The 26,631-nt window shown below is 36.7% G+C and overlaps 1 protein-coding gene across 1 annotated transcript in view; it reads left to right on the forward strand.

The window, feature by feature from the left end:
* Positions 1 to 26,631, forward strand: part of DHX9 (DExH-box helicase 9) — a 48,068-nt gene that overhangs the window by 14,106 nt on the left and 7,331 nt on the right. Inside the window, exons 4-22 of the mRNA XM_046682558.1 lie at positions 861 to 972; positions 1,958 to 2,070; positions 2,663 to 2,811; positions 5,187 to 5,233; positions 7,096 to 7,232; positions 7,589 to 7,678; positions 7,774 to 7,935; positions 8,077 to 8,154; positions 8,947 to 9,138; positions 11,874 to 12,015; positions 12,448 to 12,530; positions 16,520 to 16,676; positions 19,010 to 19,110; positions 20,697 to 20,910; positions 21,090 to 21,184; positions 21,463 to 21,536; positions 22,711 to 22,863; positions 24,801 to 24,961; positions 25,784 to 25,895. Coding sequence (XP_046538514.1) covers positions 861 to 972; positions 1,958 to 2,070; positions 2,663 to 2,811; positions 5,187 to 5,233; positions 7,096 to 7,232; positions 7,589 to 7,678; positions 7,774 to 7,935; positions 8,077 to 8,154; positions 8,947 to 9,138; positions 11,874 to 12,015; positions 12,448 to 12,530; positions 16,520 to 16,676; positions 19,010 to 19,110; positions 20,697 to 20,910; positions 21,090 to 21,184; positions 21,463 to 21,536; positions 22,711 to 22,863; positions 24,801 to 24,961; positions 25,784 to 25,895 — 2,372 coding nt within the window. The remainder of the gene's footprint in view (positions 1 to 860; positions 973 to 1,957; positions 2,071 to 2,662; positions 2,812 to 5,186; positions 5,234 to 7,095; positions 7,233 to 7,588; positions 7,679 to 7,773; positions 7,936 to 8,076; positions 8,155 to 8,946; positions 9,139 to 11,873; positions 12,016 to 12,447; positions 12,531 to 16,519; positions 16,677 to 19,009; positions 19,111 to 20,696; positions 20,911 to 21,089; positions 21,185 to 21,462; positions 21,537 to 22,710; positions 22,864 to 24,800; positions 24,962 to 25,783; positions 25,896 to 26,631) is intronic.

Genomic DNA, 26,631 nt, shown 5'->3' on the forward strand with positions numbered 1-26,631 from the left:
TGGATCCTGGGCATGGACCTACACCAATAGTCAAGCCACACTGTGGCAGTGACCCACATACAAAATAGAGGAAGATTGGCACAGATGTTAGCTCAGGGCTAATCTTCCTCACCAAAGGAAAAAAAAATTCATGTAGATCAGTATTTAAAGAAATAGATGACATACATAAAATATTTTACATTTGTTTTGAAACTTGATGTTCCCTCTCTCTCTGGAAATCTCTTTTCCCGGATAACTTGCTTCATATCTCTTCTCAGATGTTACCTAATGAATGCAGCTTTCACTGTTTGCTTTATTTAAATAGTGCTCTCTCACAGTCCTTATTTTTCTTTTCTGCTTTTTTTTTTCTAGAGTATTATGTCATACTTGGCATATTATGTATGTATTTATTGTCTATCTATCAGAATATAGAATTAGAATATAACTATTTGAATATAGCTCTCCAAGTACAGAACATTTGTCTGTTTTGTTCGTTGTTTTATCCTCAGTACTCAGAACAATGTCTACCATGTAAAGGGCTCCTAACATACTTCTTGAATGTTGAATATATGTATAAAGATATTAAGTGGAAAAAGTCAATTAACTATACAGCATAAACCTTTCCTTCTTTTTGTGGAAAATTTTATATTTGTGTACATATTGTATATATAATCTCCAGATGGAGAATTATGGATAATTTTGTTACCCTTATTCTTTTCTTCCTGAAATGAGAATGTCATATTTTTTAATCACTGAAAACAAAGATGTTAATATTATGGGGAGAAGAGGGGTAACACAAGGGCCTCTTTTAAGTATAAAATAGTTTACTAGTCCCTGTGAAGGTGAAATTACTGACACTACCTTGACTTTTCCTCTTGCAGGTAGCACCTCCTCCATCCCCACTTACTGATATACCTGACACAGCAAATACTGGTGGAGGTTTACCAACAACCATGGGAGGGCCACTTCCTCCACATCTGGCTCTCAAGGCAGGTAAGGGACTTGCATGTTTCCACATGACTGAGAATAAGATATACACAGTCTTGCTTGGTCATCATCTCAATAGTATAGAAAGAAATAGCTACAGTAAACTTGTAATGCCGAGAGAATCCAAGGCCTTCATAAATTTGCAGATACCATCAGATCATTTAATTTCTCTTATAAAAGTGTGGTACAGCTTAAATCCTTGCTGTCATTAGCGTTTACTAATTTTTGATCTCTGGATAGATTTTGCATAGGCTAAAACATTTGATTAAAGGGTCTTATTTATTCCCTTTTTTGTTTCTAACTTACTCCTACCGAATATATTATATAGACTTGTTTACCTTGTGGATCCAAGCCATTGCTGAATTTGTTATATTATCAAAACTTCTATTGGAATGTCCACTGTAGGGTAGATTAACTAGGATATTAGCCAAATTACTTTAAATCTCAGATCCATGTATATATGAAACGAGAATAACAGTAGTAATTACTTTATAAGATTGTTGTGAGGAGTAAATTTTTTTAAAAGCTTGTAATAAACTTAGTAAAGTTAATAGTAACTACTGTTTTTAGTTACTGTCTCATTCATCACTTTCTCACACGTTTTCAGCTTCTCCTTATTTCCGTCATCAGCACTAGCAGTTAGCTTTCTTTCAAGATCATATTTAGCAAAGAAACAGTTTTATCATTTAATCAGTTATTACATATGTAGCAAATGAAAACCAAAGCTACATTGATAATGTATGACGGATTGTCAGTCACTTATGATCATTACTAGTGCTTTCGCCTGCATACCAGCCTTGGAATTAGCAATTTTGACCTCTACTTCAGTCATGTAACACTTTTCAAATAAGTCATGGAAATTTTGGGTCCATTTCTAAATAATTGAAACCTCGAATTTCTAATTGTGGAGTGCCAAAAACTAAATTAGGACCATCCTTTAAAATATTTAGTTTGATTCATCAAGAGAACAAGCATTTTCTTTCCTTAATAGAAAATAATTCTGGAGTTGGGGCCTCTGGCTATGGTGTTCCTGGACCCACCTGGGATCGAGGAGCCAACTTGAAGGATTATTACTCAAGAAAGGAAGAGCAAGAAGTACAAGCGGTAAGGTTATCACCCTATATTCAACTCCAGGAATGTGATTTAGGACTTAGTGCACAGCAGTATTTAAAATATTTGCAACTTAGTAATTTGATGATTGTTTTAAGTGGTTGAGACTGCTTGTACACACAAGATACCATAAACCTAGGCTAACCATTAAATCTGGTCACTAGCGTTACATATGAAATAAAACAGTATTTTTCCTGGTAGTAATAAAAGCTCTCCTCAAGTGCTTTATTGGAACTGTAGTCACCTCAGTAAACCTCATTTCATGAGCACTCATAGTGAAAAGGTCTTGATAGGACAGCTTACTTTTCCACTTAATATATTTAAAGTGTTAAAACTACAAAAAGAATTGTCAGAGATTTCCTAGTAACAGTTTAAATATAGTACATTAACAAATAGCTTGTTTGTACATTGGGGCCATGAGATGCAGTAAAAACTAATTCTGGCTCAGTTTTGACTAGTAAAATAGCTTTTCCATTATAAAGGATGGTACAAAGAAGGTATTGTTATAAATTTCTGTACTTTAAATATGCATAACTGAACTAAATAAAATTAGTGCAGCCAAATTTAATTATCATTGATTCAACAGACACTAGAATCAGAAGAAGTGGATTTAAATGCTGGGCTTCACGGAAACTGGACCTTGGAAAATGCTAAGGCTCGTCTGAATCAATATTTCCAAAAAGAAAAGATCCAAGGAGAATATAAGTACACCCAAGTGGGTCCTGATCACAACAGGTTTGCTTGTTTCACTCTTTCCCTTCTATAATAAGTTAGGGTTGTTTTGTCTATTCATTGTTCTATTTTTGTACATGTTATCTGGTTGAGTTTGTGAATTAGCAACAAATTGTGAAAAAGTATATACTTTGCACAAGAAAATTTGTCATTGATTTGTAATGTGCAGTTTACTATAGTTTCATTTATGAGTGTGATTTTAGCTGTGTTAAGTTGTTCTGCAAAAATATGCTGTTTGTTGTTGCTAAACTTTTAAGATTCTCATTTGAATTTGAGAGGCAAAAGTCATAGCCACAAGTGGTGATTTGTCCGTAATTAACTTAAAAATCAGCCTGAGGTGGTGAGTTTATTCACCGTGGTATTGTTAGAGGCAGTTATGATTATTTCTTTAATGGGTCAAGTTAGACACTTAAGGTTGAGAGTCTCAGAGGTAGATTGCAGTCTCAGAATTTCCCTTCAGCTTTGAAAGTTGCCAGCTCTCAAGAGTTCTGTTGTTGACGTTTTAAGGGCTTATTATAAAGCTGAAGGACAGCCTCAGTCTGTGAATTAAATTAACCTACTTTTATTGTTAAATTTATAAACTGAACATAAAGGGAGGTTGTTGTAACAGTGACAGTGTGTTTCTCAGCCTGCTTGCTGTTCTTCCTGAGAGCATTCCAGGGTGTAGTAATTATTACTCCCAGGAAGGCTCATATGGATTAGACTCTTCTGGGGGCACTATATTTTCATTGGAAGGGAGGGAAGGTTATAATGGAAACCTTCTTGATGATTTAATTTGCTGTCCTTTACTTATATGAAATAAATTATTCAAAATACATTAAAAGTATTTTCCTTGAAAATCAAAGTGTTCTCCCTTGGGTACATCTAGTAACCCTAAAATAATTATTACTAAAATAAAACTTTGACACTGTGGTCAAAATGATCTTCAGAGCATGGTTCCCTCTCCTGCCCACTGTTTTGTTCAATCCTGAATTCTCAAATACTTAATTCTGATGTCAGACTTTTAAAAACCCTTACAGGTTGTAAAGAAAAGATAACATTTGTTGATGATTTTACTTTTAATATTTTGTCTTTCTGAACCAATTGGGTTTAGTAGCATTTGGTGACCTTAAGAACAGTTAGATAAGTGTGGCTGAAGCTTGTTGTAAATTTTTTTTAACAGTATCTTACCATTGACTTCTGATACAAAGAATTGAAGAATTCAGGATATGACGATGAGGGAGGCCAAAGACAGTTGGGGGAGCTAGGACAGCATTGCTCCTTGTATGTCTTTTATTTAAAGGCATAACAGACAGCAACACCAGAGGTCTGTGTTCATACACACATGTGCTACTGCTTAGGCTGAACTAAGCAATCACATGGGAAACTATTGTAAACTGATTTCTGGTGTCGCTGTTCCCCCTAGGTGGAGGAGAATGAGATTGAGTGCTGACTTTAAGCCTGGCTGAGAAACATACTGGCATCGGTGTCATTAATGAAAGGGTGGACGTTGTTCCCCTGAAAGCCAGTGGCCTTTGACCCCTGAAGCCGCTGTGCCTGAAGGTCAGTTCACAAGAGGTATAGGAAGGAGTCTTAACATTTATTTTTTTCTTAAGCCTCACCTAACCTTTTATTCACAGCACAAAGTCAAGGTTAGAGTATACCTGAACAGTGGAAGGACCAGAAAGCGTAGTTTTCAGAGGGTAGCTTTTCCCTCGTTAAAACCTAAATTCATTTCCTAGAATCTGCTGGCAATTTTAGTTATAATTTTCAAAAATACTTTGCTCTCCAGAACCTGAATTAAATAAATGTGATATAAATAAGCTAAATTTTTTATCAAGGGCTGCTTCCAACTGCAGGCAGATACCAGACCCCTGCCTCAGGAGCCACTGATATATGCATAGTGTTTGTGTGTCCATGTGTATGTGTGCTTGCATGCATATATTTAGCTTAGCTTAACAGATTGAAGTTATTAGTGGGTGGCCTGTGCAAAGGGATCTTAAAATAATCACTATAATTTTGAGAGTTTTGGAGCTATTTTATTTTTTGGCCTCAAGCTAAGTAGAAAATTCCTCTTCATCGAGTGCATTATAGCTATTCAACTGCAACCTTTGCAATAAGGGTAAGAGTAAGTAAATACAGAATCTAAAACCCTAACATTTTCTTTTCGTAAACAATTGGCTCATGGACTTTGATTATAGCCGTCTTCTGCCATGTCATACATTATTTGAAGTTTACTTCAATACTTCATTTGTTCTAGGATCGAACAGAAATAAATGTTTACAATGGTTTTTTTGCTGTGATTTGCCTAAGCAGTTGGAAACCTGCCTGATTTGGGAGTCCTGGATTTAGTAATTTCTAACAGAAATTCCTAACCTTGTTTGTGTATGTTGTTACAGGAGCTTTATTGCAGAAATGACCATTTATATCAAGCAGCTGGGCAGAAGTAAGTGTTACTGCTTCTCTGATACTCTGAGTCTTGTATAGTGGAATAATATTCACATTAAAGTCTTGAGCCACATATATGTAAGCTCTGTTAATTGAAAGAGTGCATGTTAGAAGGTGGCATCTAGGATGTTGTAGAATATTAGTAATTATATGAAGTAGAGGGCCCAGTTTGCATGTGAGGAAAAGAGTATGCCAGCATCATATTTCAAAGAGTAAGAGATGGTAGACTACTTAGGAGCCTGCTAGTGTCAAAGAACTTTAAAACATCTTTTTTATCTTTCTACGTGAAAGTGTTCCTTAGTTTATTCAGGTAAAACTAGCTAGGTGAAATTTAGAAAGGAGTGAATCAGGTGATGAGATTAGAAGCCTAAAGGTGAATGTATAGCATTTAAGGGTCATAGAGTCAAGAACAAAAGGTGAGAAAGTTACCCTGAGTAGTCGATTGGGGTTATTCATAAAGGAAATAAAAAAGCAAAGACATGATGCGTGTATTCTTTAGTCTTAGATAATATCTAAGTTTAAAGCAGGCAGTGTGTTAGCTTGAAAGTAAGGAACTAGCCCTGTGTACCTGGTTTTGTTACTAACAAAGTTTTGTGACTTTGAATAAATCGCACCTTACTTGCTGGACTCGATTTATTTATCTGCACATTGAGAGGAATAGCCTAAGATTCTTTCCAGTGTGAGAATTGTATGACTAACAATGATGATTTAAATTTAGTATATGAAAGACTTTCCTGATAGAATCAAACCTTTGAATGAGTCATCAGGAGATGATGTTGAATTCTTTATCCTAGACTTTAAAAATAAGTTATTTTGAATGGATGAAATGTTAAGAGGGTAAAGGCAGTCTGACTTCTGACAGCCCATTGATCTGACCATCATTAATTTGACTGAATTGGCTAATTAGGCAGGAAGGTATCTGTGCCCCTTCCGTGCTCTGTGTCATCTCTCCTAAAGCTGAATGATACTGGAGGAGAGGAATATAGCATTTTCTTTAAGGATATGAGTAACTACTAGATTCAGTCTAATGCCAGGATCAGCAGACTACAGCCCTCTGGCCAAATACAGCCCATTACCTGTTTTATAAATGACATTTTATTGGAACATAGCTACATTTGTTTATGTCAGGGGATAGCAAACTTCTGTAAAAGGCCAGATCATTTATATTTTAAGCTTTGCAGGTCACGTACATCACTTGTTATGTTTGTCTTATTTTTACAGCTCTTTAAAAACATAAAAGCTGTTTTTAGTCCCTGGGACTGTAGTTTGTCAAACTCTAGTTTAAGTAGTGTGCATGGATGCTTTACACTTTTTTTTTTTTGAGGAAGATTAGCCCTGAGCTAACTACCTCTTTTCGCTGAGGAAGATTGGCCCTGAGCTAACATCCATGCCCATCTTCCTCTACTTTATATGTGGGTCACCTGCCACAGCATGACTTGCCAAGTGGTGCCATGTCCGCACCTGGGATCTGAACTGATGAACCCTGGGCCACCGAGAAGCGGAACGAGCAAACTTAACTGCTGCACCACCAGGCCGGCCCTGCTTTCACACTTTAAAGGCAGAGTTGAGTAGTTGTGATAGTGACCGTGTGGCCTGCAAAACCTAAAATATTTGTGAACTAGGTTATTTGCTGTTATAATGATGGTTTGTGTGTAATCAAGATGGTTGGTTATTTAGTTGATAAACTGTATGAAATTGCTTTTGGTTAGCAGTTAGAATGAAAAAGAACTTAGAACCCGTGGCATACTCTGTATTTTAGTGTGGCTTTTGTACCTAAACCCCTAGTTGCTTATGCTAAGGTATTTATTTACTCAGATGATTTATCCTTCTGTCCTCGGTAATCCTGACCTTAAATTATAGGGATTTTTGCACGCGAACATGGATCAAATAAAAAACTGGCAGCACAGTCCTGTGCTCTGTCGCTTGTCAGACAACTCTACCATCTTGAAGTGATTGAAGCTTACTCTGGACTTACAAAGAAGAAAGAAGGAGAGACAGTGAGTCTTTAGACTTAGTAGCCCAAGGAGATATTATAAGATTCAAGTATTTGAAAACAACAAAACAGGGCAAGAAAAAGCAAACTGAAAAAAAAAAAGATTCAAGTATTTGGCTCAAGTTTAGTTTATAGTTTTAGTAGTCTTACCTCAAGACATGGAAATGGCGTAATTTTGTGTTCATAGTGGGTAACAAGTAAATAATTGGTGAAGTAATTCTTTCACGAAAGGGAACTGACTCATTGGCTGTAGGAATAGTGTAGGCCTAGGGCTGACTGCGTATGTCTAACCCTGCCATAGTAGATGTGAGTAGTGCATGTGTGCGTTACATGAGTTTCATGACCATACTTTCTCTCTAGGTGGAGCCTTACAAAGTTAACCTCTCTCAGGATTTAGAGCATCAGCTGCAAAACATCATTCAAGAGCTAAATCTTGAGATCATTCCCCCGGTAAGGATACAGCTATTTAGTTCACTTTTATATAGAACTTTCTAGTCAGATAAGCAACTGGTATTGCTTTTTTTGTTTTTCTTATTTTTCAATAGCCTGATGATCCTTCTGTGCCTGTTGTACTCAACCTTGGCAAATTGGCTCACTTTGAGCCGTCTCAGCGACAAAACCAAATGGGTGTGGTTCCTTGGTCACCTCCACAATCCAACTGGAATCCATGGACTAGTAGCAACATTGATGAGGGGCCCCTGGCTTATGTAAGTACAGCATTGTTTTTGAGATCAGACTCTTGTGTTTTACTCTTGCATGTACTTCAAAAGGATGTCTAGATAAAAAATAACTTCAGTTTGAGGCAGAGTTATGTGCTTTTGTTTGACTGTTGCCTTCCCATTTTACAGGCTACTCCAGAACAAATAAGCATGGACCTCAAGAATGAATTAATGTACCAGCTGGAACAGGATCATGATTTGCAAGCAGTAAGTCTGTGAAGTATTTAGACATATGGTGCCCAGAGCCTCAGAACTTTCTAAGTGTGGGCAAAAGGAACGTGAAGAATGTATTTTGCCCTTTCTAGGAAGGAAGATCAAAGATACTTTCTAAACTTCTAATCCTAGTTTCCTCTGAGGGTAGGTGTTGTCAGTTAAGCGCCTGTGAGTTTTAGTTAATATGAGTGGAAAGATTTGGAGTAATGCTCTTTTTTTGTTTTTGGTGTTTTTCACTATTTTATGAATAAAGCAATGTTGAAATGTTAGAAGAAAGGGAATGTATATGGAATGTTCAAGGAGAAAGGAGGAAAATAAGGGTGTGGACAAGGCCGCAAGATAGATTCTTCAGAAATTTAGTAAAAAAGAGGCAGTTCTATTAGAGATAGAAATATATACTTTTATGAAAAAGTATATTTTGAGTACTAAGCCAGTGGGAAGGAATACGTTTTTGCAGAGACAGCACATTTTTTTAGCGTTAAGACAGTTACTTTGGGGGCCGGCCCTGTGGCCGAGTGGTTAAGTTCGCACGCTCTGCTTCGGTGGGCCAGGGTTTCGCTGGTTCGAATCCTGGGTGCGGACATGGCACCGCTCGTCAGGCCATGCTGAGATGGTGTCCCACATGTCACAACTAGAAGGACCCACAACTAAAAATACACAACTATGTATTGGGGAGCTTAGGGAGAACAAGTAAAAGTAAAATCTTTAAAAAAAAAAAATAAAGACAGTTACTTCTAATGTGTATATTGGTAGAAATCTGACTGAGGTGTAACTTTTCTAATATAGATCTTACAGGAGAGGGAGTTACTGCCTGTGAAGAAATTTGAAAGTGAAATCCTGGAAGCGATTAGTCAAAATTCAGTTGTCATCATTCGAGGTGCTACTGGATGTGGTAAAACCACACAAGTTCCCCAGTTTATTCTAGATGACTTTATCCAGAATGACCGAGCAGCAGAGTGTAATATTGTAGTCACTCAGGTAAGTAGCGAGCCAACTTACAAAGGTGTGTATCTGGTGTGGCTGCAGTTTGAGAGGTGGAAATACCTGTAGGCTACTTAAGCCGTATGTGAAAAGGTGGCTCTGCAGGTACTGATAGATGTTTTATCGGTGAGCCTTGCTTTGTATTTATTCACTGTGGGACAGTATGTAAAACAATTATGGAAGCACAGGAGATCAAGGGAAAAGGGGTAAATTATTCAAGGGATACGAAGATCAGCTTCTTCATAGGCTGTCAAGTGGCATCCAGTCTGGGAAGTGTTGAAACATTCATTAGTAGTCTTAGATTAAGCAGTGTTCTCCCACACAAAATGCCTATCCTGCCAGTCTTTATAATGAGCTAAGAATTATCATAAGGATTAGATTACTTTTTAATTGCCTTTTTTCTGAGCATAGTACATACGCCTTGGGAAAAAATTAGCCAATAGAGTAAATTTTAAAAGAAACGAAAGCCCACTCAGGATCCCACCATCCAGAAGAAATCATTTTACTTTTAGTCTTTATCCTTTCAGACTTTATTGTATACAAGCTGCACGTACGCCATCTTAACCTGTCCCTGTTACGTAAACGTGTGGCCTGAGAGCAACAGCGTAATTATTTAATGACTTTATAATTTTCCATTTTATGCTTATACCCTTATTCTTAAATGATGGAAGATTTTTAAAGATTCTTCCTAATATTTTGGTATTACATATGCTAGGATGAACGTACTTGCGCATACATCTTTATACACTTGTTTGATTATTTCATTGGAATAAATTCCTAGATGTAGGATTATCGGATCAAAGGGTGTGCGTATTTTCACTTTTTTGCACTTTGCCATACTGCCCTCAGGAAAAATCACACAGATTTCCAGTCGAGTCAGTTGTAAATAAAAGAAGTGCTTCTCTTTAGAATGTATTTTAAATATTTTCGTTTTACAGACAGGGCCGTTGAGGAAACTAGAAGCTGCTAAGTCAGAGAAGCATATAAAATATGAGGAGGAGATTGTAGGGTCATTTGTTTCTTTGTTGTTTGAGTCTTGATATTGATGTTTTCTGTTCATACTCAAGGAAATTTGGTCAGTAGGGTGTCTGAAGATGGTTGTTTCAAGGTGATAAAAGCAACCCCTGAATTCCCAGTAGCGTTATGGTTACACCTCAGGAGAGTCAAGTTTCCTAGTGAATTTCAAGTTCTTCTAGAAGCCAGTTATTTAGTAGACATGTTGAAAACTGTAGGAAAAACAAAAGTAGAGAAAGTAGTATTGAGCATTTACCTGTTTATAGAATGCAAAGAACTTCTTTAAAGGATCCAGAAAACTTTGTATTTTATATCTCTAGTGAAATATCATTCTTACATTCCCTCGCATAGCTATGAGCAGAACTCTCTTGATGGACAGACAGAGTTCAGTCCTTCGTGTGACACTATTACTGAGGGCTGGTGAGGTGCAGAGTACTTATCAGAGTGGTCAATAAAAGCTAGCATAGTTCAGCAAGTCAAGGCACATAAACCAGACAAAATACGAGGTCAGGAAAATTCAACACAGTATGTTCAAGAAGGCATCTTTTAATCCCTTATTTTTGTGGACAGAATAAATACGAACTAGCTGATTGTACACTTACCTGTATTTGTTACTAACCCCATATCCTAAGGGACCCTTGTATTAGGGATATAGAAATTAATAAATTGTATTTTGTGTTAATTCAAAGGATATTGATAGCTATAGTGAAGTTATTGGGTTTTTGGTTTTTTGGTTTTTTTTAAGATTGTGTTAGCATCTGATTTCCTAAATAGTCTTGTCGTAACTTGGAATGTCATCATGTAGGTACTGAGCTAAATATGAAACTCAGAAAGTTTTCTCAAGCAAGGAACTAAAATACAACCTGACATTAGGAACTTTTTCACACAATAAACTCCAAAACAACTTAGAAGCATTTGGTCTTTATAAATCTGTATGTCCCTCCATAGCTGTACCTTTAGGGCATCGTAATAGGCGTAGTATCCACGAAGTAAATATTGTTTTGTGTACTTAGAAGATAAGGAACCCTAAGGAACAGTTTTCAGAAAAATCAAGGCCCAAAGCTTAAAACATTAACCTGTAGCATTCCCTTTAGGGTTCAGCATATTTGTTGCTGGAAACAGTAGTATACAGTTTTTCTTGATATGTAAGCTCATCAAAGACAGGAGTGATTTCATTCAGTTTCCTCTCTTGCACCTTCTGTGGCACCTGTTGCAAATATGCAATGAATGCTTACCTTGTGAGTTAATAAGTGAATGAAAGGTGGCTGCAGTAGATTTGGCATAGAAGATTGTTCACCTTCCTAATACCCATATATCTCAGTTAAGTAATTTTCTAAACGTATGCCTTCACTGTGGTAGGCACTTACAAGAAAAGTTACATGCACGCTCTGCCCCCTTCCCTACTGGAAAATCACTCTGCATATCATTAAGAGTTTGGGCCAATGGTGGAGAAATTTGATTTTCTATAAAAACCTTGGAATCATTTTATATACAAAATGAAAAACAGCATTTTTTAAGTGTCTGCCATAGAATTAACTGGTAACATTTTTTGTCCTGATTTTTTTCTTTAATAAGATTTGGAGCTTCCTAAGGATAACATTACTATTGGTTCTGTTGTTTACTGGGACAGATTTACTACAATAATTTAATAATTCTAATAAACAAATGTAACTGCAATTTTGTAGCTTTTATATCAGTTTTCTTTTTCCTTGTCTCAGCCCAGGAGAATCAGTGCGGTTTCTGTGGCCGAGCGAGTTGCATATGAGAGAGGAGAAGAGCCCGGAAAAAGCTGTGGCTATAGTGTTCGATTTGAGTCTGTACTTCCTCGCCCTCATGCCAGTATAATGTTTTGTACCGTAGGTCAGTAATGAGTTTTATTTTAGTGTTTCATTTGTGTTTTGTATTGTATTGTTTGTGAAGAACACTCGGTAGCAACACAAAATGGCTGGAAATCCAGGAGCCAATCGCAGAATTCTTAAGTAGAACTTTTGGCAGTTTTTTCCTTCATGGATAGTATGTACCTACTGGTGGATATAGCTCAGAGAAAATGAAATACGTTACTAGAGTTCTATCTTTGAATAGACAAATGTGTTCATTAAACAAATGTGTTTCAGAGTACACTAAAGCCTTTTTAATAATTTAAATATACAAGTGATTATTTCTTTCCTAAATTGATGCTTGGGGTTATATTAGTTGAAGCATAGTTGTCTAGAATTTGTTTCTTTGCACTTTTCTATGCCCCCCTACTTTAATCAAAATAGAAACTCATCTCCAGTTGTTTTTCTTTTCAAGGTGTGCTCCTAAGAAAATTAGAAGCAGGCATTCGAGGAATCAGTCATGTAATTGTAGATGAAATACACGAAAGAGACATAAATGTGAGTAACTTGAGCGTTACAGTAAGATACTGATCCTCATATTCTGTACAAAGAGAAATCAAAGTAGAGTCTTTGTTTTATTTCCCTTTTCTTCATGCTTACGTTTTCTATCAAAACTATGAACTTCAGTCACTTAAGATGTTGGACACCTTTTTTTTAGCAAGGCCATTAAGCCTGTTTTTCCTTTATTAAACTCACACAATTCTAAAAGTGATTAGTAAGTATAGGGACCAACCCTGTGGCTGAGTGGTTAAGTTTGCATGCTTCGCTTCGGTGGCCCAGGGTTTCATGAGTTCGGATTGTGGGTACAGACGTGGCACCTCTCATGAGGTCATGCTGAGACAGCATTCCATATAGCACAACCGGAGGCACTCGCAACTAGAATATACAACTATGTACTGGGGGGCTTTGGGGAGAAGAATAAGAAAAAAAAGAAGAAGATTGGCAACATGTTAGCTCAGGTGCCAGTCTTTAAAGAAAAAGTATAATGGCAGTGCTCAGTAAGAACTAGCATAATTCAGCAACTGAACTAATGTTTATGACTATGAATAGATAATGGAATTTTAATAATCAGTTTTTCTTTGAATTGGAGATTTTATAATTTTAAAATTTAATATAATTAATAATGTCGTCTTGGATATTTACAGCTCTTATCTTTTTTAGATGTTAATGATAATCCTGCCAGAATTAGGAAAAAACTAGAATTTCATCCCCTTTCTTCTTCTGGTCCTTGGCAGAACTTGTATAGAATTAATTTATTATATAATTGTATAATTAAAAAATTGATACTATAAAGCAATGACTTGCTTTTATACCACTATTTTACATATCCAAACAGGTGTTATTGGATGGGGACAGTATGTCATTCAAACTGTCACCAGACTCCTATTCCGCAAAACATTCATCAGAAGGCCTCCTCTATAGAAAATACTTTTACAGCCATTGTTGTTAATCATCTTTAGTTTTGCCAAAATTTTGACCTTTATGATTGAGCTAAAGGAAGTAAGAAAGTTTGGATGGTTTATCAGATGGCTTTTTAAATCAGAAATTTTTGCTAATTTTTGTCATTGAGGCTAAAATTTTTGCTGTTGTTGTCATTCAAAATCGCTTGAACTCTTTATAGGTTTTTTTTTTTTCTAATTAGTTAAAATTATTCAATATTGTCTAACTAGCATGGTAACATACCAGTATTCTTAAAGTTTAAATTATTCCAAATCATACTGAAAACATAATGGATTATCACTGCAATTTTCGTAAGAAAAATTAAGTGGTTTTGGTCAACTTTCCTGGAAAGACTGTCAGGTCTATACTAATATACCATTCACAGTGAAAAATGCCTTTGCAGAAACTTTTTATGTTCTCTTTCAGATGAACCTTATCTAAATTTGTCACTTTATGGGGAACACCCAAAGGAACTTAACAGACCAATTATTTTAAACAGTGGGAGAATAGGAAAATTTAACAATGTGGCTGAATAGAAGATTAATACACAGAATTCAGTTGCATTATATATATTATAAACGAACAGCTAGAAAACAACTAGAAAGATACCATTGCAGTAGTCAGTATGTCAAGTACCTAAGAATAAATCCAGCAAAAAGACATGCATGATCTCTATAAGAAAAATAAAACTTTATTACAGAACATTAAAAAAGACCAGATCATGTTCTTGGCTAGGAGGACTGAATATTATATGGATGTCAGTTGTCCCCAAGTTGATCCACAGTTTGAATGCAATTCTAATCAAATTCTCAGCCGGATTTTTCACAGAATTTAATAGGCTGATTATAAATACTTATGGGTAAGATGTATGGCAAAATATAACCAGGACTTCTGAATAAGAGCAGAATGGAAGGTCTTACTTTACAGATATGAAGACTTAATTTGAAGCTATAATAATTAAGGTAGTATAGTATGTGGATTGACAGTTTGACCAGTGGAATAATACAGAGTGTAGAAACAGATTGTGTGTTGTATGCAGCTTTGGTCTAAGAGTGATGGCATATCAGATCAGTGGAAAAGGGAGTGGGCTATTTAATAAATGGAGCTAGAAACATGGTCATCCATAAGGAGATAGTTGAAATTGGATCCTTACTTCGTAACCAAACACGGAAATCAACTCCAGATAGATTAAGGATTTAAATGCCAAGGCAATTTTAACTCTTGAATAGAAAAATCTATTCAAGTAAACATCTAAACAGCACTATCTGATAGAAATATACTCTGAGCCACATAAGTAATTTTTAATTTTCTAGTTACGTATTTTAAGATGAAACAGGTGAAATAAGCTCAGTATATCTACATATTTTCTACATGTAGTCAATATAAAAAAATATATTGAGATATTTTACACTCTTTTTGATCTTAAGTCTTCAAAATATGTGTATTTTATGCTTACAGCACGTTTCAACTCAGATTAAGCACATTTCATATCCTCAGCCACGTGTGGCCAGTGGCCACTGTACTAAGTAACATAGTTCTAGATCTTCTGGAAGGATTTCTTAAAATGTGAAATACACTAAACATGAAATAAAAGACTGATATATTTGTCTATATTAAAATTATTTGTTCATTCAAAAGATAATTTAAGGTACACCGCAAGCTAGAAGATTCTAATGTAGCCAACAAAATTTTAATATAGAAATATGTAAACACCACCTACAAATCAGTAAGAAAAGTACAGACGACTCAATAGAAAATAAGCAAAAAATACAAACAGACATTTTACAAAAGAAAGCACATATTTAGCTAATAAACATGAGGTGGTGTTCAGTCCCATTGGTGAATAGGAAAGTTTAGATCAAGACTATAATAAAGTACTTACTACTTTATATCAATTTGACTAATAAAATTTAAGTGGTGATGCCAAGTGTTAGAGAATATGAGGATTAGCAGGATCTCTTATCCACTGCTCATGGTGGTATGTGAATTGATGGAACCACTTAGGCAAATAGTTTAGCATTGTCTCCTGAAGTTCAACATTTACACACCCTTTAACTTTATAGTTCCATATCCACACTTAGCTATAGAAGCTTACATATGTCGAGCAGAAGACATGAACAAAATGTTCATAGTGGCACATGTTCACAATAATAAAATGCTGGAAACAACTCAGATACCTTGAGTAGGTACCACCAGATACCGACTAGTGAATTAATTGTTATATTCACACATTGGAGTATTAAACAGTCATCAGAATAACTGTAGTAACACTTATGGATGAATCTTAGCAGTACTATAGTATGTAGAAAAGGAAATCCCAAAAGATTATATAAAATATCATATGTTCCTGTAAAGTTAAGAATAGGTAAATTTAAAAACATATTTCTACATATGTTTATATATATATATATTTTAGGTATCTGTATACATGAGAGGAAAGTTATGGAAAGGAATAATAAAAGATTCAAGATGGTGATTTTCTTTAATTGAAGGAGGCAGAGAGTGATGGGCGAGAGGACTACACAGCCAGAGAAAAGTTTTATCAGAGTTTTAGCTTCTGTGTTGTTAGGTGGGCTAAAGGATACTTTGCGTTATTAAATAACAAATGTCTTGGCCATTATTTTGTTTGATTGAACCAAATATGACCTTTTCAGTATTTTTAAGATTAACTTTACAGGTGATTGGATAACTGATTTTTGGCTCATCGTGGCTTTCCCCTTTTCTCTAGTTAAAGTTTGTGCCTACATAAATTTCCTTGAAAAGTCTTAGGTGAATTCTTTGCTCTCGTTAGTGTTTGTTTCTCTTCCCTTCCCATACCCACATAGCACTCATTTCTAATCCCAACAGCTGTTAGACTACAGGTGTTCTTAAAAATACCGTTAACTGCATCCCATTGTAACCCTTTATCTTAACACTTCTACAAGCCACCTAAGAAACCGAGTTTCACTGATGTCTTGTGGCTGTATAGCACAAGAAATCCTTTAGGTCTCTCATTAGCACAGACTTACTATGCAATTTTGGTTTCATTTGTGTTTGTGTTTTAATAGACTGACTTCCTTTTGGTAGTGTTGCGTGATGTGGTTCAGGCTTATCCTGAAGTTCGCATTGTTCTTATGTCTGCTACTATTGATACCAGCATGTTCTGTGAATATTTCTTCAATTGCCCTATCATTGAAGTTTTTGGGAGGACTTACCCAGTTCAAGGTAAGTATTGTGGGAGTCAGGTGGGAGGGCGAACATCTTTTGTGCAGTAGTGTTTGGATTTTCTTAATTCTGGAGATTGGAGTAGTAGTCTGAAGGATATTTAAAATACTGGCCACATTGGACTATTAGATGCATCGTAGTATCTTGGGATTTTAGGTGAGCAGCAGTGAGTACAATCTGAGGAGGAGAACAAGTTTCATTCACTGCTTGAGGAATTTGCATATCCAGTAAACTTCCTGGCCTTTACTTAGAGCCAAACTTAAGTTTTAAAATTATATACAGTCAAGTGTAAATCAATATGGCCTATAGACTTCATGGGAAATACTGTTAAAAGTTCACGCAGCCAGGGCCGACTTAACAAGAGAATCATTCTTAGAGCCAGATCAAGCAGATTTTGAAATGAGATTAAGTAGTGTTTCAAGGTCAAGTATTTCTGAGTAGCTAAGAGCTTCTTTACTTCCTTTAGAAGTTTTATCATCACCATCTTCTAGGAAAGTCATGTAGTAGCTTGGTTAAAAAAATGTATTACAGGGCCAGCCCTGGTGGGCTAGTGGTTAAGTTCAGCACACAGTGCTTTGGTGGCCAGGGTTCAGTTCCCAAGAACAGACCTACACTGCTTGTCTGTCAGTGGCTTTGCTGAGGTGGTGGCTCACATACAAATAAAAAGGAAGATGGCAGTGGATGTTAGCTCAGGGCAGATCATCCTCAGCAAAAAATAAAAAAATAGTCTAATTGAGGGCTTGAAAATAAGCTAAAAAATTTGCAGTGCAGATATGAAATGATGAGTAGGTACATAAGGGTTCTGATTTTTGAAATTCGAAAGTAAGGGTAGCTCTGAGAAGCCAATGCAGTTGTATCTTACGAGGGTACAGGTTAACAATTCTAAAACTGCTTTACGTGTATACTGGGATTGAAAAAAATAAGTAAATGGATGTTAGGTGGTGGGAACCAGGTTTATCTTTGGAGTGAGAGGTTACAAGAAAGGAGGGAAGGCTTGAAGGAACCATGTGGTACTGGATTATAGTTAGAGACATCAGTGAGAATTTGTGTTTAGATACAAATGGATAGGTACAGAAGTAATTATAGATGTGTGTGGATACATGGGTTAGTATACATACATATTTCCTAGCTCTGTCTGCTGAGTAGGCCTAGAAGCAGTGACATCCCAGTAGTAGGGAACATGCCCAACATCCAGATCTTATTTCCAATACGGTCTCCAATTAAAGGAACCAGTTGTCCTTGGAGAAATGGGTGATTCTAAGGCTGAAGCAGTGACTATACAAGATGAACCTGGAGCATCTTGCAGTGCCTGAAAGTAAGAAAGTGCTTTAAAACAGCACACAATAATGGGAACAAAGGGACAGAAGAGCCAACCTGAAAGCTGTTAATGGTCAAAGCTGGAATAATTTGAGCAAAAAACCAAAATAACATAGTGCTGGATTATAACCCTAAGTATAAAATATAAATACCTATGGATCTATATGATGGTTGAAGAAATAAATAGGTAATAAACCTCTCATATGGAAGAATTCCAAAAAACTTAGATGGATACTCTCCCTTTCCCTCAAAAAATGTGAAGCTTAACTCCCTATCCATTGAGTGTACTGTGCTTAATGACTTGCTTCCAAAGAGTAGAAGATTGATGGGGGAAATGAGAGTAACTTAACAGTGGAGTAACTTGACAGACACTACAGTCCTCAGGTAAGGAAGTTTAACATCATCAGTGATGAGTCACGTTGATAGTATGTACCCTTGATGTATTGTGATGAGAATGGCACTTTGGGGCACTTAGGGTACAGAGGTGAAATGTTTAGATTATGGGACACATCTGGGCCCATCAGACAACCTCAGGAGCATAATTGATCAGCCAGATGTTCCAACCTTTGCATTGAGGTCCTTCTTCAGAGTAGTAACTAAAAGGAACCCATTTTATGTGTACATTCTGGTAGAGGAAGGATGGACTGTGGTATGTTACTGTATTGACATTACTTCTTTGTACATGTACCTCACCCACCGTGGGAATGTACAACGTAGTGCACATGCACAATAGGCATTCCGTGAACTCCTTGACTGAATATTGTATAGAGAGGATAGCCTGACTGGCTTTGTAGGAATGTGTAATAAGATACCTCACCCTCCTCCAAGGTCCAAGAAGTGGGAACACTGAGTTTGATTGGGAAAAGAGGCTATTGCCACTAGAATTTGTTGGCAGTTTTGAAGAATCAGATTGAAGGGTATTAAGGTAATTTTGTATTAGGAGTTCGAAAATGAGTTTTACAGACTGCTGCATTCTGAAAGTTGGTAGTACTTACCTAACTGGATTGTCCTGGCAGAATATTTTTTGGAAGACTGTATTCAGATGACCCACTTTGTTCCTCCACCAAAGGACAAGAAGAAGAAGGATAAGGAGGAGGATGGTGGTGAGGATGATGATGTAAGTGAATTTCATGAAGAACTTTGATTTTGGGCAAATGATTGTAGAGAAGAGAATGATTTTAGTTAAAAACATACAATGAGTTAGCATTATAAAAAACTTTTTAATGGGGCTGGCCTGGTGGCGCAGCGGTTAAGTTTGCACGTTCTGTTTCAGCGGCCCAGGGTTTGCCAGTTCGTGGGCATGGCACCGCTTAGCAAGCCATGCTGTGGTAGGCGTCCGACATATAAAGTGGAGGGAGATGGACACGGATGTTAGCTCAGGGCGAGTCTTCCTCCGCAAAAAGAGGAGGATTGGTAGTGGATGTTAGCTCAGGGCTAATCTTCCTCAAAAAAAAAAAAAAACTTTTTAAAAAACTGACTACAATGTCTGTCTTTGAATTGACTCATTTCACTCCAAAGAGTTCCACATTCAATGACAAGCTCTTTTCATACTCTGAGTTAAATCATCTCTGGCATGAAGATCAAAACAAAAGAAGAGGAAAGGGTAAGATGGTTAAAGGCCCCATGCAGCTAGAGATAACTCCATTTTATAAGGCTTTGGCTACTCAGTTTTCCATGGGCCGAAGCACCTGGGAAACAGGTAAAAGGCAGTCTTGTGCCCCACCCCAGTCCTACTAAATCAGAATCTACATTTCAATAAGATAATCCAGATGATCCATGTGTACGGTAAAGTTGAAGAAGCAGCAACTGTAGTCCTAGAGTAGAGAGACTGTATGGTGATGACATTATCAGATGGAGAGAGTTTTAAACTAGAGCGTAAGGAGGGGGTTCCTAAGAAGAAACAGTAAAGAAAAGCGACAGTTACTCTGTAGTGCTTGAGAATTGGACCCAGGATAATATAAAAATGCATCTTGGAGCTGGAAATTTGAACAGAATGAATAGTGTAAGACAGCCAGCAATGCAGAATTTGATAGAAAACAACCTGGGATTGGGTATTTTTAATCAGAAGACCTCAAGGATGTAAACAAATAGCAAATAGAAAGCTTATCAGAGGAAAAGAAGACCAATTTTAACAGCTTTGTTTGTTATTACTGAAGGCTTGGTTTATCATTGATTCTAAGGCAGACTTTTTGGAAAATACCACATTATTTCAGAAATAGGTGAAAATGATCAAATACCCTGCCTGCAGGACACTTGTCTAAGAATTAAAGGACTTAATATTTGGCATGAGATGAGCCTGGAAATCACACAGGAAGGCATTGTGTATAGATGAAGTAATTACATAGGAATTGATACACAGAGAGGATCCTAGGAACAGTTCATTAATCAGTAAGGAAAGTATTTTTGAAAAACCGAGAGTTTTTAGTCCCAAGAGTTAAATATTCTTGGTAGAAGGAGCCATTAGAAGTTTCAGAGGCAAATTTAAGAGTTTGTGCTTGAATTTTAGTCATGTTCTATGGGAAATATTACTCAGTAGAAAAATTTGGTATGTCAACCAGTAGGTTCTACATTTTTGGAAATTAAATTACTATATGCTAGATGTGACTTATCAGAATTAATAAGGACATTGGGTGTCATTTGAATGTTACCTCATGAGCTGTAGTAATTGAGACAGTCCAGAATATATCTCCCTATTTTTTGTAGGCAAATTGCAACCTGATCTGTGGTGATGAATACGGTCCAGAAACAAAGATGAGCATGGCTCAATTGAATGAAAAGGAAACTCCTTTTGAACTCATTGAGGCTCTACTTAAGTACATTGAGACCCTTAATGTTCCTGGAGCTGTGTTGGTTTTTCTGCCTGGCTGGAATTTGATTTATACTATGCAGAAGCATTTGGAAATGAATCCACATTTTGGTGAGTCTTTGAATTCTCATATTTGAGAGTGAAAAATGAGTATTTTTGCTTGTGCTGTAGCCAAAATGTGAAAACAGAATTTAGTGTTGTGTCAGTTTTTGAATAAAAAGATGCATAATGTAGAGCAGTTTTAAACTAGGCTCCTAGTTTTAGACCTTAACCTTTTTGTATTGTTATAGGAAGCCATAGGTATCAGATTCTACCTCTGCATTCTCAGATTCCTCGAGAGGAACAGCGCAAAGTGTTTGATCCGGTACCAGCTGGAGTAACCAAGGTAAATGATAAACATTAAGTTTTGGGGTTGGAAGTGACATAGATATCAAACAAATGTTACGTGCCTTCAAAGAACTATCCAAAAAATTGTAATCCATATAATTTGAGGAAGAAAGGGTCTTTTCTTCCTGAGCTTAGCAGATTTTTCATTATCCAGTGATTTTTTTAAAGACTTCTGTAATTCTCCGTGTTAGTTGTTACACAAGCAAATCAGTCTTTTCAAGTACATAACAGGAAAATATTTTCTGAAGTGTAATTTTCCTTACTGTCTCTTCACAGGTTATTTTGTCCACAAATATTGCTGAGACAAGCATTACTATAAATGATGTTGTTTATGTCATTGACTCCTGCAAGTAAGTTCCCAAGGAACCTGTTTGCCTAGAATAAATCTTCAGAATGTCCCATGTAATATCTAATATCAGTTAAGAGAATCAGAAACACCTTATTTTTATCATCAAAATTACTGTGCATCTGTATTTCCTGGGTAATAGGCTAATTGATAATTCTTGGTATCGATCATCACAAATCACTTATCATGGTAAAAAGTGACAAAGCTTAACTCTAACTTCTGGCTGCTTCCCACTGCTCTTCTGCTGGTGTTTTGCTCATTTTGCCTTGGGTGTTTCCCTTGACCACTGCCATACAATAGCATGTATAAAGATGACCAATATTTAGCTCAGGACAAGTATCCTACCTGTAGGTCACTCATTTAAGAATTAAAAGACTTCACATTTGATATGAGATGAGCCTGAGAAATACACAGGGAGGCATTATGTATAGGTAAGTAATATGTGGTAATTGATATACGGAGGGGACAAAAAAAGTCAAATGTCCCCTGTGTCCCATGTGTTCTGATGTCCCATGTGTTCTCTGTATAGTCCCTCAGCCGTTGCTGGCAGTTGAAACAGATTTGCCAGTGCCCACTTTAGGGTGTGGCTCTTTTGTGCCAATCCCAATTGTTTAGGGCTAGCTGCCTGTCTGTAACATTGAAGGATTCTGAGATTGCACAGAGGTTCAAAAGGACCACACACACACTGCTTGGTGATATCATCAGAATTGCCACATATTCTGGTTTAGTGCATAATCTTTAGATCATAGATACCCTAAAAGTTAAACTAAACTTTGGGATAGAGTTGGCCTGTATAGTTATCAGTTACTTGCATATATGTGCCAGATTCTGTGTAAAAGCTTTACATTCATTAATTCACTTAAAGTTTATGCATAAAAACCCTATGAGAAAAGTAATAGTGTTATACTCATTTTCCGATGAGGAAAATGAGGGACAGAAAGGTTAGTAACATGGGCAAGATCATCCATCAAGTTAGTAAGTGGCACGTGTGTATTATTGCCTTTTAGTAGGTTGATAGCTAGGAGAGTGTGGAGTCAAATTCTTATTGGTGCTGTTCACAAATAGACATCACAAGTAAGCATAGCTATCTGGAGAGCATCTGCCACTTAGTGGAAATATAATAGTTATGTATTGGTAGTACATATGAGTCTTAGAATTAACCACCCTTTCCTATTTAGGCAGAAAGTGAAGCTGTTCACTGCTCACAACAATATGACCAACTATGCTACAGTATGGGCATCTAAAACAAACCTTGAGCAGCGGAAAGGACGAGCTGGCCGTGTGCGGCCTGGATTCTGTTTCCACCTCTGTAGCCGAGCCCGCTTTGAAAGGTGAGGCTAGTTCATGAGTAAAGGTTTTTTCTTGAAGAAAGATTTTTTTTTTTTAACCCTTTACATATCCACACCCCACCCCACCCCACCCCACCCCCGCCCTGCCATGAACTTAATGAACTCAGTGCATAATTGCCACCAGTTAAGTATATTGGAGGAAGCATCTTGGATAATGAGATTGTGGTAAGAATGAAAAGAAATCAGAAATAGTTCATGGTGGCATGTTCAATATTGGTTTACTAATAACCTTTTAAAGGAGGCTATCTGGACATTATTTTGGCTCCACATAGCTTTATCACGTTGGGATTACTGATGTTTATGGAGTGGTTAGCTTTCTCAAATGACATTAAAATAATAGTACTTATATATATATAGAATGTTTCTTTTTTTCCCTGTTAGCGCATCACCTGTCTCGTATGATTTTCCTTATGTGCCTGAGATACAGAGAGTATTATTTGGATAAGGAAACTAAAGCTCAAGGAGCATAGCTGACTTGTCCAGGACTGAAATCCAAGTCTGTTAATACCTTGTCTGTTTTCATTTATACTACAGAGTCTTTTTTGGGAATGTTTGTGATGGGACCTATTGGTTAAAAAATCTTTATCTCTCTGAATTATAGATTTAAGATATGTACTTAGGTGTGTGTTTCTATAGATCCATATGGTGTGCATTAGCTTTAACCACTTGATAAGGTAGGTTGGGGTTTTGTGTGTGTGTATGTTTATCACGATAAAGAATTGTGGGACAGACTAATTTAGATGACCAGATGTGTATAATGCACTGAAGAAAAATCAAAACAGCTTTGATGTACTTTTATACTGGTAACATATGGCTCCCTAGTAATTATAAATGTGGGTTTATTTGAGCATCAGAAGTTAACTCAGGAGACTGGCTGCAACATTTGGAAGATATACCTAGTTCTTTTTAAAAGTTAGATTGTCCCTTGAACTGAAGAAACAACTAACTCTTAACGTCTTAGAGTAAAACCACCTGGTAATTAGTAATGGCATGAATAGACCTAAAGAAGGGATTTTTGTTTTTTTCTCTGTAGGGTGGGGAATAGATATGCTATATGCATTTATGTAAACCTGATTTCAGTTCATCTAAGTCCTGCCAGCAGTGTTGGAACCACCTGTAAATGGTTCCCATGAATCTTCATCATAAATAATTTGTAGGGAATAAGTCTGAATTAGAAATGTACAGACCTGGATTTTAATGCTACTTGTGCCTGATATATTGCATACCCTTAAACATTTACACTCTTTGGGCCTATTTCCCCATTCTATAAAATGAGAGTAAGTTACTTAATCTTTCTCTGTCTGTTTCTTCAGTTGAAAAAGGAAAATAATGTAATACCTCATGCATAGGATTAGTTGAAGAACTAAATGAGTTAATAGTGTAAAATACTGAAAACAGTGCTTAACATGTAAGTGCTCAGTAAATGTTAGCTATTATCATTGTTGATGTTAATTTATTATAACTTTTCTTGTTAAAATTGTAAAGGGTTAGATGATCTATAAGGTCTTTTCCAGTTGCACTAAATTTATATGGACCAGGAAGGGTGGGGGGGGGGTAGTGGGGAAATGTTAGTATTAGCCCATATCTCTCACAGAAGGTCTCGCTACCGTTTTTGACCCATGTTTGTCATCAGGCAGGACCTCAAGCACCCATAGGTGGGAGTAAGAAAATGAGGATTGTGCATAATTTTTTTCATCTTCTTTCATTCAGCTGAAAATGCCATTAAGCTATAAGTGTAAAGTCGTAAGCCAATACTGAACCAGTTAGAGAGTCTTTGTGGTAAATATAAAATGTTCTTTGATGATTGTAAAAGGATGAAGGATAGGCAACTATATCTATCTGATTCTTTCTCTGCAAAGATTTTATTAAACAAACGTGTACACAGGGGACAATGGTTATTTATGCTTGTTTCCTCTTAGACTGGAAACCCACATGACACCAGAGATGTTCCGAACACCATTGCATGAAATTGCTTTGAGCATAAAACTTCTGCGTCTGGGAGCAATTGGCCAATTCCTGGCCAAGGCAATTGAACCTCCACCTTTGGATGCTGTGATTGAAGCAGAGCACACTCTTAGAGGTACCCACAAATACAGACCTACCTAACACATGTTAATTATACCATCTGTCTTGTCCTGGCATGTAACACTTAACAAATGAATCAAGAAGACGATACAGTCCACAGGGCTGTGATAATAAGGCTTCCAAAGTTGCCTTATGCACTAGTATGGTCAGTATTATCAAATGAACAATATGAGGTAAGAAAGTGGTAACATGAGTCTTACTTCGGAAAGAAATGGAGAAAAGGCAGGATGTCATCCCTTAACCAACATATAATGATCAGAACATGAATTACTCATGGTCCCCATGGTATTTTGTGTTCATCTCTTAGAACATCTATCTATGTTTTCTAGTCACACTTACTATAGAAGCAGTGTAGTTCAGTAGGAAGAATAAGGGCGTTGGAGCCGGGGGATCTGAATTTGAGTTTTGAATCTAGTACTCATCTGCTAGATGAACTTCAGACTTTTGTTCTTCAGATTTCATTTCCTTCTCTCTCAAAATTATCAGTAGATAGTATGAGACTTATGAGCACATAGGTACTTATGCTGCCGTTATAGTTATTACTGTATTTATAGACTTCTCATTGACCGTCTTTAGCTTTACAACATACGGGGCCTAATTCTGGTACCTTCTTGTTATTAGGTGCTCCAGGATTTGGCTTTTTTCTATTTTTAAGAGAATTGTTGGCTGTGGGCATGATGCTGGCAGTTGGCTTGACAAATAATGAAAACTTAAGTATATGATTGTAACCTTAATCTATAAAGAAATGTTTTATCTTTGCCTAGGTTAAAGGGTTGTTTGTTACTGTTTCTGCTCACAAAGAAATATCTCCCCATAGAGCTTGATGCGTTAGATGCCAATGATGAGTTGACTCCTCTGGGACGAATCCTGGCGAAACTCCCCATTGAGCCTCGTCTTGGCAAAATGATGATAATGGGGTGTATTTTCTAGTAAGTGCTTTGTTTTATTGCTGGTAGTTAAATGGTAGAACAATTTGACAAATCTTATCCCACGCCCCACAAAAACAGGATGGGCTCAGATAGAAGAAAAAATTAAATATTCTTAAGTAGAGAAGTGGCATACTTTAGATACTGAGAAAAAGTATGAACCAGTAGATGAACACTAGGCCCAACTTGTTGAGGGAAGAGCACAGATTTCTCAAAAGAGAAGTATAGTTCCTCTTAGGAGGTTAAGTAGTTGTCCTTGAACGAGAAGTAGCATTAGGAAAACAGGTGTATCTTATTAGAAAGTTTTGAAAATTAAGACATTTGGTAAGATGGGAAAGAGAATAGGGAAAGAAAAATATAAATTTTGATCATAATTTATGGTAAATGTTCATCCGTTAATATAAGAACTCATTTTTTCCCTTTCTCCTTTTGGAGAGAGCAGCGGTAAAGTTCTTTGTTAAGCCAATTTCAGTGCTGATAAAGCAGGATCATAGCCGATAAAGACTGACCCACAGTTGACAATCCTGCTTGAGCTGCTGGAACAAGAATGTGATCTAGGGGGCTGGCCCAGTAATGTAGTGGTTAAGTTCTCATGCTCTGCCTCAGCAGCCCAGGGTTCACTGGTTGGGATCCTGGGTGCGGACCTACACACAGCTGTGGTGGCATCCCACGTGGAAGAACTAGAAGGACATAGGATATACAACTATGTACTGGGGCTTTGGGGAGAGAGAAAGAAAGG

The sequence above is a fragment of the Equus quagga genome, chromosome 13 (assembly GCF_021613505.1).
Source record: "Equus quagga isolate Etosha38 chromosome 13, UCLA_HA_Equagga_1.0, whole genome shotgun sequence".
Lineage (NCBI taxonomy): Eukaryota > Metazoa > Chordata > Mammalia > Perissodactyla > Equidae > Equus > Equus quagga.